Raw genomic sequence first — 17255 nt, forward strand, 5'->3', positions numbered from 1 at the left:
TTTGAATTTTAACTATTTATAGATTCTATTATAAGTTTATCTATATATATTTAAATATTTATATAGAATTAAATTGAAAATATATTTGCATTTTGTTTTTCTCTGTTTTGTATTAAGGCAATATTGTTTGGAAAAAATTATCCAATATTTATTATTTTTCTTCTTTTGTTTTTTTTTCTTTTTTTTTAATCGAAGAATTGTAAATTAATTAATTGGAATGGTATTTAGGTTTAGGAATAGTAGTTTAGTATTGTTGTTAGTTTGACTATAGTATTACAATATAAGGCTAATTGGTTGATTGATTGATTGACTGTTTGATTGATTGTTTGCTTGATTAATTGCTTGACTGTTAGTTCTGTTTTGGTTTGCTTTGGTTAGTATATGGTTAGTAGTAGTATTCGATTGTTTATTGTGTTTTTGGTTTTATTTTGCTCAACTAATAGTATATAGTGTCTGTGTCGTAGAATAAATCTTCTAAAAAGCTTACCGGCAAATCGCGTGCACTCTCTCCTTTACGCTAAAATGAGAACAAAAAAAGAAAATACAAACAAACAAACAATAAAGAGGATAATGAAATGGCGAAGGTGTTTGAAAATACGATTATGGTTTACGGTTTTAGATAAAATCGCAATAGATCTGGAATTACTCAAAGAGTTATTCACAATAAATCTGCTATTGTGACCACCGTTGCCAATCAAGCCAGAAATAATCTACCAAAATTTGGAGAAAAATTTACTAAATAAGTACCAAACAAAAAACAATATTTTTTGTCAAAATTTTATTTTTTAGAAATTTTTGTTCAAATTTTATTTCTCTTGAAATCTTTGAAAAAAAAGTTATTTCTGTAGAAAATTTGTCAAAATTTTATTTCTATACAACATTTTGTCAAAATTTTATTTCTATAGAAAAATTTGTCAAATTTTTATTTTTATAGAAAAATTTGTCAAAATTTTATTTCTATAGAAAATTTTGTCAAAATTTTATTTCAATAGAAAATTTTGTCAAAATTTTATTTCTATAGAAAAATTTGTTAAAATTTTATTTCTACAGAAAAATTTGTCAAAATTTTATTTCTATAGAAAATTTTGTCAAAATTTTATTTCTATAGAAAATTTTGTCAAAATGTTATTTCTATACAACATTTTGTCAAAATTTTATTTCTATAGAAAAATTTGTTAATATTTTATTTCTATAGAAAAATTTTTCAAAATTTTATTTCCAGAAAAATTTGTCAAAATTTTATTTCTATAGAAAAATTTGTTAAAATTTTATTTCTACAGAAAAATTTGTCAAAATTTTATTTCTATAGAAAATTTTGTCAAAATTTTATTTCTATAAAAAATTTTGTCAAAATCTTATTTCTATACAACATTTTGTCAAAATTTTATTTCTATAGAAAAATTTGTGAAAATTTTATTTCTATACAGCATTTTGTCCAAATTTTATTTCTATAGAAAAATTTGTCAAATTTTTATTTCTATAGAAAAATTTGTCAAAATTTTATTTCTATAGAAAAATTTGTCAAATTTTTATTTCTATGGAAAATTTTGTCAAAATTTTATTTCTATACAGCATTTTGTCCAAATTTTGTTTCTATAGAAAATTTTGTCCAAATTTTATTTCTATACAGAATTTTGTCCAAATTTTATTTCTATAGAAAAATTTGTCAAATTTTTATTTCTATAGAAAAATTTGTCAAATTTTTATTTCTATAGAAAAATTTGTCAAATTTTTATTTCTATAGGAAAATTTGTCAAATTTTTATTTCTATAGAAAAATTTGTCAACATCTTATTTCTATAAAAAAAATTGCCAAAATGTTATTTCTATACAAAATTTTTTCAACATTTTATTTCTATGGAAAATTTTGTCAAAATTTATTTCTATATAAAAATTTATCAAATTTTTATTTCTATAGAAATATTTGTCAAATTTTTATTTCTATAGAAAATTTTGTCAAAATTTTATTTGAATAGAAAATTTTGTCAAAATTTTATTGCTATAGAAAATTTTGTCAAAATTTTATTTCTATAGAAAATGTTGTCAAAATTTTATTTCTACACAACAGTTTGTCCAAATTCTATTTCTATAGAAAAATTTGTCAACATTTTATTTCTATAAAAATTTTTTCAAAATGTTATTGCTATACAAAAATTTGTCAAATTTTTATTTCAATAGAAAAATTTGTTAAAATTTTATTTCTACAGAAAAATTTGTCAAAATTTTATTTCTATACAACATTTTGTCAAAATTAAAATTTTGTTTCTATAGAAAATTTTGTCAACATTTGATTTCTCTAGAAAAATTTGTCAAAATTTTATTTCTATAGAAAAATTTGTTAAAATTTTATTTCTACAGAAAAATTTGTCAAAATTTTATTTCTATAGAAAATTTTGTCAAAATTTTATTTCTATAGAAAATTTGTCAAAATCTTTTTTCTATACAACATTTTGTCCAAATTCTATTTCTATAGAAAAATTTGTGAAAATTTTATTTCTATACAGCATTTTGTCCAAATTTTATTTCTATAGAAAAATTTGTCAAATTTTTATTTCTATAGAAAAATTTGTCAAAATTTTATTTCTATAGAAAAATTTGTCAAATTTTTATTTCTATGGAAAATTTTGTCAAAATTTTATTTCTATACAGCATTTTGTCCAAATTTTATTTCTATACAGAATTTTGTCCAAATTTTATTTCTATAGAAAAATTTGTCAAATTTTTATTTCTATAGAAAAATTTGTCAAATTTTTATTTCTATAGAAAAATTTGTCAAATTTTTATTTCTATAGGAAAATTTGTCAAATTTTTATTTCTATAGGAAAATTTGTCAAATTTTTATTTCTATAGAAAAATTTGTCAACATCTTATTTCTATAAAAAAAATTGCCAAAATGTTATTTCTATACAAAATTTTTTCAACATTTTATTTCTATGGAAAATTTTGTCAAAATTTTATTTCTATAGAAAAATTTATCAAATTTTTATTTCTATAGAAATATTTGTCAAATTTTTATTTCTATAGAAAATTTTGTCAAAATTTTATTTGTATAGAAAATTTTGTCAAAATTTTATTTGTAATGAAATGATTAGTCAAGCTCGAGGTCTTTATGTTTTTTATTTGTCGATATTTCGCCTTAATATGTAAGGCATTTTCAAGACAACCTATCAAAATAACATAAAACAAATACGTAATAAGCCAAGCATGTTTACATTCTTTTACATTGAATTCTCTTTTTTCACTTACATTAACAATAGTACAAAAAACACAAGCAAAACTTAAAGTTTATTTATCAACCTGTTCGGTCTCCGTTTGTTTTGTCACTGACGTCTTCTATGCGTTATTGGACTTTGTTCATTCGTTGAACCAACAAGCGATAGTTGCTTGCACATCCCTCTATGTCTGCTTTGTGGTTCATACGTTTTGTTGTTGTTGTGTTGATGATGTGTAATGTTTCTAATGTAAGTCTCTTATTGTAATTTATCTCGTTATCTATCACTCTCACTCCTTCTAAGTCTGGTTCATGCTTTTCTCTTGCACAGTGTTCTGCTAATGCCGTTTTTTGGTTTGTATTTCTGTTTCTTAATTTTATATCTGATTTGTGTCCTGCTAATCTAGATTTTAGTTTGTTCTTTGTGGTTCCAATATAAATTTTTGGACATTGTGTTAGGCCATCGCCGTTGCATTCTATTTTGTAAATAACATTTGATTTGTCCAGTTTGCCAACTTTTAATTTGGTGTTCGTAAATAGAGATTGAAGTGTATTTGAAGTCTTGTGGGCAATTTTATATTTTGATTTATCTATACATTCTGAATTTTCAAATCTTTCCGAAAGTTTAGGTACGTAAATGACCGATTTGTAAATTCGTGGTTCTTTGTCTTTTGGAAATGTCTGTATTTTTCTCTTTAGAAGTTGATTTATTGTATTTTGTGGGAAGCTGTTGTCTTGTAATATTCTGATTATTTTCTGTTTGTTTTGTTTATGGAACCGTTTGTCGCTCGTGTTTATGACCCTTTCGATGAAGTTATGTGCAGTATTTATGATAATTCGTTTCGGATGTTTGGAATAATAATTCAGTAATCTTCCCGAAGATGTAGGTTTCTGGTACCAGTCAATTAGTATGTTATTCTTGTCTCTTGATAGCCGCATATCCAAATACGGTAGGGAGCCGTTTTCTTCTTTTTCTATTGTAAACTTTATATTTGCGTCAAAACTATTGAATTTCGTCAAGATTTTATCTATTGCACTAGTTTTAATTATTCCAAAGAGGTCGTCCACATATTTGGTCAAGATCTTAGGTCTAATATCACAGTAAATAAATAAAAACATAAAGACCTCGAGCTTGACTAATCATTTCATTATATATTGATAAAAGGTCGAATAAAAAGAAAATTAATAAAATTTTATTTGTATAGAAAATTTTGTCCAAATTTTATTTGTATAGAAAAATTTGTCAAATTTTTATTTCTATAGAAAAATTTGTCAAAATTTTATTTCTATAGAAAATTTTGTCTAAATTTTATTTCTATAGAAAATTTTGTCTAAATTTTATTTCTATAGAAAATTTTGTCAAAATTTTATTTCTATGCAACATTTTGTCCAAATTTTATTTTTATAGAAAAATTTGTCAAAATTTTATTTCTAGACATTTTGTCAAACTTTTATTTCTATAGAAAATTTTGTCAAAATTTTATTTCTATAGAAAATTTTGTCAAAATTTTATTTCTATAGAAAATTTTGTCAAAATTTTATTTCTATACAGCATTTTGTCCAAGTTTTATTTCTATAGAAAAATTTGTCAAAACTTTATTTCTATAGAAAATTTTGTCAAAATTTTATTTCTATAGAAAATTTTGTCAAAATTTCATGGGTTCAATCCCAGATTCGACCAAACATTAAAATGTTTTTCAGCGGTGGATTATCACCTCTCAGTAATGTTGGTGACATTTCAAAGCCACCCTAATGGTGTTGATTTGGCGTGCACAAATATTGATGCATTTGGTTTATTATATATGGGGATATAGCCCCAAAATTGTGACGTCTCGAGCGAACTGAATCTTTACTTCTCATCAGATTCGTCTGAAATTTTGTACATAGTGCCAGTATTAAGCCTTTCCTCATGTAGATCTATTCCCGATTTATTATTTCCTGAACGCCCCGAATTGTCGTTTCTCTTTCAATCCACCGATTTTTATCTACACAGAAAAAAATATCACCAAAATATTTCCAATTAAAAAGTTTATTGAAGTTGAAAGTGCTTTTTAATTAATAAATTAATTGATACAATTAACTTGTTAATTAAGAAAGAAATATTGTGTTAATTAAGTCAATGATTGAAAATTTAAAAAAACTTTTGATCAAAAAATTAATTGGTCCAATTAACAGGTTGGCTGATAAGTCCCCGGTCTGACATATAGATGGCGTCGCTAGTATTAAATGCATATTATTTTTATATAGTACCAACCTTCAAATGATTCGTGTCAAAATTTGACGTCTGTAAGTCAATTAGTTTGTAAGATAGAGCGTCTTTTGTGAAGGAACTTTTGTTATTGTGAAAAAAAAATGGAAAAAAAAAAAGAATTTCGTATTTAGATAAAAAACTGTTTTCTGAAGGGAAAAAATACGGTGGAAGCAAAAAATTGGCTTGATAATGAGTTTCCGGACTCTTCCCCAGGGAAATCAACAATAATTGATTGGTATGCAAAATTCAAGCGTGATGAAATGAGCACGGAGGACAGTGAACGCAGTGGAAGGCCAAAAGAGGTGGTTACCGACGAAAACATCAAAAAAATCCACAAAATGATTTTGAATGACTGTAAAATGAAGTTGATCGAGATAGCAGAGGCCTTAAAGATATCAAAGGAATGTGTTGGTCAAATCATTCATCAATATTTGGATATGCGGAAGCTCTGTACAAAATGGGTGCCGCGCGAGCTCACATTTGACCAAAAACAACAACGTGTTTATGATTCTGAGCGGAGTTTTTCCTTCGATATGTTACAATGGATGATGTTTTATCCATCACTACACTCCTGAGTCCAATCGGCAGTCGGCTGAGTGGACAGCGACCGGTGAACCGTCTCCGAAGCGTGGAAAGACTCAAAAGTCCGCTGGCAAAGTAATGGCCTCTGTTTTTTTGGGATGCGCATGGAATAATTTTTATCTATTATCTTGAGAAGGGAAAAACCATCAACAGTGACTATTATAAGGCGTTATTGGAGCGTTTGAAGGTCGAAATCGCGGCAAAACGGCCCCATATGAAGAAGAAAAAAGTGTTGTTCCACCAAGACAACGCACCGTGCCACAAGTCATTGAGAACGATGGCAAAAATTCATGAATTGGACTTCGAATTACTTCCCCACCCACCGTATTCTCCAGATCTGGCCCCAGCGACTTTTTCTTGTTCTCAGACCTCAAAAGGATGCTCGCGGGGAAAAAAAATTGGCTGCAGTGAAGAGGTGATCGCCGAAACTGAGGCCTATTTTGAGGCAAAACCGAAGGAGTACTACCAAAATGGTATCAAAAATTGGAAGGTCGTTATAATCGTTGTATCGCTCTTGAAGGGAACTATGTTGAATAATAAAAACGAATTTTGACAAAAAAATGTGTTTTTTTTTTGTTAGACCGGGGACTTATCAGCCAACCTGTTAACATTTTAATCAAACTTTTTAATTAAAAATTTATTTCAAACAATCAACTGTTAATCAAACGAAAAACACTAAGTCAGTTCGGAAAGTAATTTAAAATAGTTACGTTTCTGAATTAAAAACTTCATTGAGTTTTGCAATCAACATCAATTAAATTATCAATTGAATCAAATAGAAAATTAATTGAAATTTGCTAATGAAATCAATTAATTTAGTAATCAAGTATTTTTTATGCCCAATTAAAAGTGTGATTAATACTAGCATTTTCGTAATTGAAGACGTTTCAATTAAAAAATTAATTGGATCAATTAATTCCGTTATTGAATCAGAAAAAACAATTTTTGTGTGTAATGTCGGCATTTAGGCAACCACACAAATAGTGATCCATGCCTGTTCATAATTTAGATACGACCACTTCAGATTTTATTTTTAGTTCAACATTATCATCCCAGCAAAAAAAGCGTCGCCTAAAAAGTAATGAAAATGTTCTTTTTGGATCCGGAAGTGGTGCAAAATTGACGCAGAAGCGATGAATTTAACATGGGCTTGTCATAGGACGGAAGTCCTCCATTTTAACAGCCGTTGCACTGAATTTGCATCACTTCTTTAGGTGTGATCCGAATTCAATGTTTTGGATGTAAATTAAAAAAATTTTGTGATATTTTGTCAAAAACAAATTTTTATAAGTTTTTAAAATTTTTAATGGATTCTAACGTTTGTGGGAAACGTTCGACCTCAAATATTTTCAAACATTCACAATTTTTCATATTGGCTTTAGCATTTTTTTCGACAAAATTTAAATGATTTGTACCATTTTATGAATTTTTACCCTGTTTTTAACCTATTTGAAACAAAAAAAAGTTAAAATTACCCATTAAAAGTATGAAAAAAACCAAGATATAAAAATTGAATTAAAAGAACTTCCTGGGTAGTTAAAATAAAGACTTCATTAGGAGTGCATCTTCTGGAAGTGCTTTTTACTGGGATGTGATGTCTGTATTTATCCGTAAGTAACCGCACAAATATCGGTCGATATCGTTCCAATAGATTTACCTTCGAATAGGTCAATCTCTAAATTACTGTGTGCTTTCTTTCATTTCTGAACCACCCATTTTGTAGCTGACAGATTTATTCCGGTGATAGTTTATTTTCTTGTTCACAAGCTTACACAAGTATTTTGATCTATTGCATTCAGAAATAAATGTATTCGTGATGGAAGTGTGATAATGATGGTTGGAAGACTGCAAATGGCTATCTCTAGAGACCCCCAGCATTTAAATGTGAAGAAGTCGTTGTTTCTCAAGCCATTGTTTGTTACCTTGACACTGGCAGTATTGTATCGCGTCCCAAATGCGGACAAAAAACGGTAACAACACCAGAAATGATCCTGAAAGTAAAGGCCATATTTGATCGATGCAGTGGTAGGAAACTTGCTCTTGAGATTAACGTATCACGAGAATAGATGCAACATATATTGAAAAATGAGCTGGAACCAAAGCCATTGAAGTTCCAAAAAGTGCAAGAGCTCACCATTTCATGTTCTTTTGCTTAGCAAAAGTCGTTATAGTTTAAATGAAGTCGTTTTTCATTATAGTTAAGTGATGTTTGATTAAGGTCAACTTGGCTTTAATAATTCTGAAAAATTTTTCAAAATTAATGAATTTAAATTTTTTGACTTTTTTACTTGACTACAAATTTAAAAAGAAGAGAAAAAAGACGTGTTTTACTTGAAACATAGCATAATTTCTACTAGAAAGTCAAGTCAGAAATTGGAAATTTAATTTGCAAACAAAAATTTCGGCCCCAAACCATGAACTCAGCACCATTGCACTTAGAATTCGTCAATCAAGAATGTCTTAAAAAGGAAGTTCCTCGCTTCAATGGCCACCAAAAACTCCGAATCTGAAATCGATAGACATTTCCGACTGACGCCTTTTGGAGAGGTTGGCTTTAAAAAAATATACCGAAATTTTGATCATCTCAAGACGATGCTTCGCCGGGAATTTTTTACCCATTCCGCACAGCCATTTTCGTTCAGTGTACAATGACTTTTGTCAGCCGTTTGAAGGCCATAATTCATACAGAAGAGAGCCAATTCGCTCAAAGCCGATATGATTCTACAATTTTATGTTATTTCCGACATTTTACTAATAAAATATTAGAGACAATCGCTGTACCATAAACTCGGGTTTAACTGCTTTTAACGAATAAACCTCACGTCAAAGGAAAGTTTCTATGGTCTAAAATTTGGCTCTCTTTGTGTGTATGTTTATAACATAGTTAAAAATAGCCCCCATACAAATAGAGATTCCCAAACTGGACTTCTTGAGTGTCATAATGGCTGATTTCATTCATCCGTATGATCTCTAAGAATTTCTTATACATAATTGTTGGTGGGGATTTAAAACTGAGTTTCGACTGGACCAAAAGATTTATTGTATTGAAAATATTTAAATATTTACTCACCCTTAATCTTTCGCCACTATAAGGATCGCGCTCTCTACGATATACCAATTCATCGTATCTCGTGCGATCCTCAGGAAATATAAGTTCACGGATTTCCGTCACTAGTGTATGCTATTAAAAAGAAAACAAGAAGAAATGAGAGATAAGTAAAGTCCAAAGGCTTTTTTTTATTATGTTTTTTTAATTTTAATTTTAAATTAAGTTGAATTAAAAGTTAAATAAAATTACATTAAATTAATCTAAAGTAAATAAAATAAAATAAATTAAGTTACATTAAATTAAATGAAATGAAATGAAATGAAATGAAATGAAATTAAATTAAATTAAATTAAATTAAATTAAATTAAATTAAATTAAATTAAATTAAATTAAATTAAATTAAATTAAATTAAATTAAATTAAATTAAATTAAATTAAATTAAATTAAATTAAATTAAATTAAATTAAATTAAATTAAATTAAATTAAATTAAATTAAATTAAATTAAATTAAATTAAATTAAATTAAAGTGAATTGAATTGAATTAAATTAAAAAATTATTTAAATCTATAAAAAAATAGTCGAAAAGATAACTTTTTCAAAATTTCAGGGTCCTCTAACATAATCCTTTTCGCGAATATTTTTTGTATGTTTTTCCTATTTATTAATGGATTTACCTGAGATTTAAATTGTATCCATTTTAATTACCTTTTCATATGTATCTAACATTTCTAATAAGACGGCTACAAAGGCATCTATGGTCATTGCTCTCGCAGTATATTCGGCAATATAATACGAAAGACTTGCAAAATGATGTCGAGGCAGAAGGGAGCGAGCCTTCTCTTCTACCATGGCGGTGATTTGACCTTTTCGACGGGCTCTGGAAAAACACAAAAAAAGAAAATGTTGCAAATTTAATATAAAAGTTCAAAGGACACTGTTGTTTTTCATTATAGTACCTTGTCCCCGTAGGACTATAAGCATCATATGGCTCCATTTCTATGGAGGTACAGGAATGTGGCACTTTACCCACATCACGTATGACTAAAGACATACGTTTGTGGTATTTCAATTGGCTAACAGCTTCATCATGTGTGACATCTTGAAAGGATTGACCATTGACCTCTAAGATTTCATCGCCCACCATAAGACCGGCACGATCGGCCACACTATCCTTGTCAACGCCCGTCACGAATATACCCAGACCATATTCCACGCCGCCTCGTATCATTAGGCCCAAGGACTGACCAGGTTCTATCAGCAACTCAACACAACGTATTCTGTAAGAGAGACAGAGAGAGAAATGTAAAATAAACCACGAACTCTAAGGAGAAGAAAATCCAAAGAAGTATCCATACCTGTCCCTTCTATCACTTCTTCTACCACCATATTCCATGGGCGGTGAGGCGGGCCTCCCATGTCTATCCATCCAAGAACATGTTTGGCGGTATGGCAAGGACCCTGTATTCCCTAAGGCGGCACCCGGTGGCAGTGCAGTCTGTTGTGTGAGCAGGGGAGCCATCGATGCATACATGGGATCCCTTGAAGGCGGTCCAAAACCATGCAGCGGGGCGGTTGAATTAAGCGTGGGTGGTGATCGGACCGTCATACTGATTTGACGTTGTGATTTCAATATCTGCACACATCTCTACGTTAAGAAAAAATGTGGCAATAGAAGAGACAAAGGATAGAAGACGAGAAAGAAGAAATATCGAGGAAAAAACCCAACAAAAAAAGACAGAGGAATAACATAATCACACAAAAACTAAAAAATACTTAACAAAATTTTTGGAAGATATAGAGATAGTTAAAAGTTTAGCTTAGGAGAAAAGCGAAAAAACTGAAAATAAAAAATTATCTTCCAAAGAAATTCCATAACAAGAAAATCTTGGAAGGAATAACTCAAACTCAAAGTAAAATGAGTGCTTGTTTTTGTCTTTGTGTTGGCTTTTATTTGAGTGACGTGCAAGGATAAATGTCCTTGAGTTGAAAGTTTTGGTGATTAGCTTGAAGATTTATTCTCTTCGGTGGCTTCGTGTACTAGAACAACGTGGCTACTGTGTGAGTGTGTCCTTAGGTGCATTTGGTGATAAATCATATCAAACTAAACTATAATCATAGTTACATAGGGTATAGAAATACACAACATATTCTATTGCCAATTTTTTCTCCAAGTGTAATTAGTGTTATTTACAAAAATCGTAAATGTAAATGGTGTTTTGAGCATCATGATATAGTTCTGTTACGTTTATGAAGTTATTGCATGATTGATTCACTCGGATAAATGGATTTAATTCGAGCCCCCACCCAGCTTCGTAATTTAGGCAGAAAACTGATCTAAGCCTTCTAATGAACGTCCTAGTAGAAAATCATCTTTGCCTAGCTCAAAAATCTAAATTTAACTCGAGTTAGTAATAGGTACCAATTACAAATTTCATGTACAGTGGTTCAATAGTCTTCCGACAAGCATTCAAATTTTATTGTCCTTACCCTGTTTTGCGACAAGATCTTAAGAGTCGATCACAAGCTAGCAGAGCTTATAAATAACCTAAAATAAATTAACTTACAAACGTAATAGGTAACAATTAAGAACTTTTTAGCACCATATATAGGTGCTAAAACAACTTTATATGCTGGGATATTGTCACGCCCAAAGCGTCAATCTAATTAACCTCCGAATCTTCTAAAACACGTTGCTTAACTAAAACTCAAAACTGAATTCCAATAAGATATAGTAGGTACCAATTACAAATTTCACCTAAACTGACTCAATACATTTTACGAAAAGTAATTGTTGTCATTTGTCAAGGTAAGAGCTTAAGGGTCGATTAAAAGATAGTAACGCCTATAAATGACCTAAAATAAATTACCTTGTGAACGTAATAGGTACAAATTAAGAACTTCATATATGACACTGAAACAACCTTATATGCTGACATACCGTCACCAAAGTAAAGTCCATGGGATATTGTCGGTCCCAAAGCGCCAATCTAATGAATTCTCAAAAACTAGTTGCTTAACTATACATTCAAAATTTACTGGAGTAAGTAATAGACACCAATTACAAATTTCACATAAACTGGCTCAAAAAAGTCTTCGGACAAGCGCTGGAGTTTTACGACGTCAGCTACAGAGGCTTAATTCGGGTTAGTAATAGGTACCAACTACAAATTGTATGTACAGTGGATCATTTGTCTTCGGACAAAATTTTATTGAACTTAATTTTTACCATGTTTCAAGGCACAATCTTGAAAGTGAATTGGTAATAGGTACCAATTAAGAACTTCATGTGTGGTGCTATATTACCCAATCGGGGTAATATAGGATAAAATTGGCTTGAAGTAGTTTTAGACCTTTCAAATCCCCTAGACCTTATGGAATTACTCCGGCGAAGTTACTAGCAGTGACTGAAAAAAGTATCTCTTGGTTGCCGGCGATATATAAAGGTTGTATCATCTTAGCATATATTCCAGGAAAGTTGAGGGAAACAAGTCGTTTTAATACCTCTAATTCGGGAAAAGCTTCTCACTCTATTGCGAAGGAATTCCGCCCATAAATCTTATCCTCATTCCTGCTCAAGACTCTGGAGAGGATGGTAGATATTTATCGTAGGACTAGCATCGATTTAGGATAGCTCTCGAAACGAAAACATGCTTACTCTAAGGGCAGGTCTACTGAGACCGCATTGCATGAACTAGGCAACTTTATTGAAAGCTCACTATCTGTTAATGATGGGCATTCAATAACGTCGATCCGAGCTCGATATTAAATGGATTTATAACTCTGAATGTTGATGATGTACATTTGGATCACATCTCATAACGAGTGTTGTCTTTGTTTTCAGTGATTTCTCAATCAAGGTCTAAACGACACATGAGTCTAAGTGAGCCTGAATCTTAATCGGGCTGCCACTTTAACCTTAGACGGAAGATATCCAATATTTGAATTTGGCTAACTCTAAACGGGTTACGACAGTGTCTGCATTTGCTCAATGAATTTTTTGGCAATTAGACATGCTCGATTCATATCTTTACCGGCATTGTGCAAAACTTTGAAACCCAGAGTTCTTAATTCACAGATCTTTTTTCTTATATACATATCGTTCTTGAGTAAGAATTATATCTATGTCCCCTTTCTTCAGCAGAACTTTTAAGGAAGAACAGGCTGCCTTACAAGGGTGAAGATTTATTTGGGGGAACTGTAGAACCATCAAGATTTTTCAACTACCGTCACATCAGCCGTTTCGATTGAGTCATCAAGAATGCCCTCTTCACAGACCTCGATGACTCGCTCAACAACCCTCGGTTCGGCTTTGATGAGGTTTGAGGCTGTAGAAACTTTCCGCATACGATGTTCGTCAATATCTTTATATCTCTTTCGGCTTCGCAAGGAGATTTGTTCACTTCTGAATCTAACGGAGGCTTGTCCATTTCGGAATTCTTTGGCTGATCGCTATTGTATACCTTCATATGGATGTCATGAAACCCGTAACTTAAGGCCTAGGGTTTGGGCATTCATTCTGTTAAATATTGACTCAGGATCACGAGGGTTTGCAGATATCCATGCATGTGCTCTAGGTTTAGCCGGTACGTCTTTTTTCTCGACTAACTCTAAAGTGGCTCTTTCCCAAACTTCACCAATTAGCATCAAAGCAGCTTTAAAGCAATTCTTAGACCTTTGGTCCGCAAATGCGATTAACTTAAATCGTACTGTATACCATCCAACATATTGCCATCGAGGACTTGATCCGGGAAACTTTTCTAGCACCTGTGAGTAGACACCTGACATCGCATTCTCAATTTCCTCCCAATTTTTGCTTTGGAACCATACCATCCAATGCTCCTTTGTTAACTATAGCCGTCACAAGGCTGTCTTTTGCAACTGAGGCAAACGATCTTTGATGCCGTTTCGAAGATGGCAGTTCATCCGGCGTTCGTTTCCTTTTTCCAGCTTCAAGAATTCCTTGAGTCCATTTTAAGGAATCGCTTTGCTTAGCTGACAACGTACTTGGGTCGACTGATCCTAATTTCTCAAAGCATTTCTGCGTTCCTTGAATCTCTTTCGTGAAGGATCACCTTCTTTTAATGTCGTTCGACTTGATAAAGTGTCACCACCCGTCTACAGGTCGACTAATTGGCCCTAACTCTTGGTCATTGCCCAAATTTATAACTTCAGACGAAACCCGTCCACTGAGCCCTGAAATTAGCAACCCCGTGGATGACTTTGAATTTCGCTGCATGATGGCTAAGCGTACCACCACACTTGAAATTCGTAATAAGTACTTATTACGAGAATTTAATTAATCCGATATTAAAACACACGTCCGTTCATTTCGTTGAATGAATCTCAGGGGATTCTCGGACTGACAGACAAACTTCCAACGCAGAAACGTATTTCAGTGACACTAATTAACGATATTGAAACGAATAGTTTGCCCAAGAAGAATCAAGTGCTGAATTCTCAAAAAATCGTTGCTTCACTAAAAACACCCACATTTAATTCGGGTTAGTAATAGGTACCAATTACGTATTTCGTCTAAGCTGGCTCAATTGTTTTCGAACATGCATTCAAATTTTATTGAAATTAATTGTTACCATATTAATCTCTAAAGAGATTATGTGAAGTTAGCAGCGGCTGTAAATGCGCTGAATGAAAATTAATTTGAGAATGTAATAGGTACCAATGAAGCCACGGTGCTTTGCATGCAAGGCGGGCATGCTAGCCATTCCACCGCGGTTGCCCCCCTTGCTGGGCATATATATAGGGATCTTCCGGAACTTATGGAAGTAAAAAACATTGTTTCTGACAAGGGAAAGGAGAGCCCCAGCCCCAACATCTGTTCCTGGTTTATGTGAAATACAGCAGGAAAACTTTAAGAGAAGCTGCTGAAACTTATTAATTAACGAGAGGGGGCGCTATGTCCGCATAAATCTGTTGCATTTTTCAATCCCACGACTCCATACAAAACTCGATTACTTTTTTTGCTTGGTGATAGTGACTCCCTAACACTTTAGTGAAAAAATATATGAAACTCAAATCTACCAAAGCCATTCAAAAAATCTATCATATGTTTGTTGGATGCAAATGAGAATGTTTGTATTATATTAAAGTTAATAATAATTAAAGTAGTGTAAAGTATTACATTTGTAATTAAATTGTTTGTGATAAAATGCAATTGAATTAGCCTGGGTGCATACTTACTTTTAACGCCTCCTCGTGATTAATTGAAGTAAATGGAGTACCATTAACTTCTAGGATAGTATCACCGGGACGTAAACCCGCTCTTTCAGCTACTGAATTTTCCTCGATGCGTGAAATATAAACACCAAGGCCTGAAATGAGAGAAAGAGAAGTACATTATTTCAAATATTATTTAAAATTAATTATTTATTAAAATATAAATTAATTATTTATTCAATTTATTTACGGTTTTCAGGGACAACAATGCAAATCTGAGAAGGACTCAGTACAACTCTTGGAATGAGTTTTGTAGTAGTACTAAACTGGGTAGTACTAAACTGGGTATTTAAGATTCGGCCCGGCCATGAACCAAATATTAGGGTTTCCTTTGAAATTTCAGGAGGACTTGAGGACACTTCCCGAAGATAAATTTAAAGATTTCATCCATGAGGACTATATCAGATTCTGGATTTATAAGAACCATTTTTGTTTGAGTTTTGGAGGAATCATTAACATCTCTTGTAAGTGTGCAAGAAAATTATAAAATAACGTCTTGATTTGAAATCTTAAATCTGTAGAAGTAAAATCTGGAAATTTTACATTGAGTTTCAAGCAATTTTCATCATCAGTGCGCCTTCTACACCCTCAAGAAGTGAAGTCGGTCTATATGGAGGCATTACCAAATGGACCTATAAAAACCTAATCCGATACACGTTTTTGTGAGCTTAAAATACCAGAATATTTACAATTTCAGGCAAATCAGATAAAAACTACGGTTTCTAGAAACCCAAGGAGTTAAATCGGGAGATCGAAAATACCTCTAGATTTCCAATTTCAGGCAAATAGGATAAAAACTTCGGATTCTAGAAGCCCAAGAAGTAAAATCGGCAAATCGGTCTATATGGGGGCTATACCAAAATATGGACCGATCCTCACCATTTTCGGCACACTTCTTTATGGTCCTAAAATACCTCTAGATTTCCAATTTCAGACAAATTGGATAAAAAAAAGGTTTCTATATGCCCAAGACGCCAATCGGGAGGTCGTTTTATATGGGGAACATACCAAAACATGGACCGATACTCACAATTTTTGGCACACGTATTTGTGGTCCTACAATACCTCTAGATTTCCAATTTCAGACAAATTGGATAAAAAAAAGGTTTCTATAAGCCCAAGACGCCAATCGGGAGGTCGTTTTATATGGGGAACATACCAAAACATGGACCGATACTCACAATTTTTGGCACACGTATTTGTGGTCCTACAATACCTCTAGATGTCCAATTTCCGGTAAATTGAATAAAAACTGCGATTTCTATAAGCCAAAGAAGTAAAATCGGGAGATGGGTCTTTATGGGGGCTATACCAAAATATGGAGCGATACTCACAATTTTTGGCACACGTATTTGTGGTCCTACAATACCTCTAGATGTCCAATTTCAGGTAAATTGAATAAAAACTGCGGTTTCTATAAGCCCAAGAAGTAAAATCGGGAGATCGGTTTATATGGGGGCTATACCAAAATATGGACCGATACTCACAATTTTTGGCACACGTATTTGTGGTACTACAATACCTCTAGATTTCCAATTTCAGGTAAATTGAATAAAAACTGCGATTTCTATAAGCCAAAGAAGTAAAATCGGGAGATGGGTCTATATGGGGCTATACCAAAATATGGACCAATACTCAAAATTTTTGGCACACGTATTTGTGGTCCTACAATACCTCTAGATTTCCAATTTCCGGTAAATTGAATAAAAACTGCGATTTCTATAAGCCAAAGAAGTAAAATCGGGAGATGGGTCTTTATGGGGGCTATACCAAAATATGGAGCGATACTCACAATTTTTGGCACACGTATTTGTGGTCCTACAATACCTCTAGATTTCCATTTTCAGGTAAATTGAATAAAAACTGCGGTTTCTATAAGCCCAAGAAGTAAAATCGGGAGATCGGTCTATATGGGGGCTATACCAA

At 31.8% G+C, this 17255-nt stretch overlaps 1 protein-coding gene across 7 annotated transcripts in view; it reads right to left on the bottom strand.

The window, feature by feature from the left end:
- dysc (whirlin protein dyschronic) overlaps positions 1-17255 on the bottom strand; it is a 245466-nt gene that overhangs the window by 38698 nt on the left and 189513 nt on the right. For 5 of the 7 annotated variants that reach the window (XM_075304893.1, XM_075304895.1, XM_075304894.1 and 2 more), the window contains exons 5-10: positions 15294-15424; positions 10451-10740; positions 10052-10372; positions 9801-9972; positions 9114-9224; positions 488-517 (exon numbers count right to left, since the gene is read on the bottom strand). In XM_075304893.1, coding sequence (XP_075161008.1) covers positions 488-517; positions 9114-9224; positions 9801-9972; positions 10052-10372; positions 10451-10740; positions 15294-15424 — 1055 coding nt within the window. Of the gene's footprint in view, positions 1-83; positions 518-9113; positions 9225-9800; positions 9973-10051; positions 10373-10450; positions 10741-15293; positions 15425-17255 lie in introns of those variants that run through there. The other 2 variants (XM_075304899.1, XM_075304897.1) reach the window with 2 other exon arrangements.

Source organism: Haematobia irritans, chromosome 4 (genome assembly GCF_050003625.1).
Source record: "Haematobia irritans isolate KBUSLIRL chromosome 4, ASM5000362v1, whole genome shotgun sequence".
NCBI classification, from domain to species: domain Eukaryota; kingdom Metazoa; phylum Arthropoda; class Insecta; order Diptera; family Muscidae; genus Haematobia; species Haematobia irritans.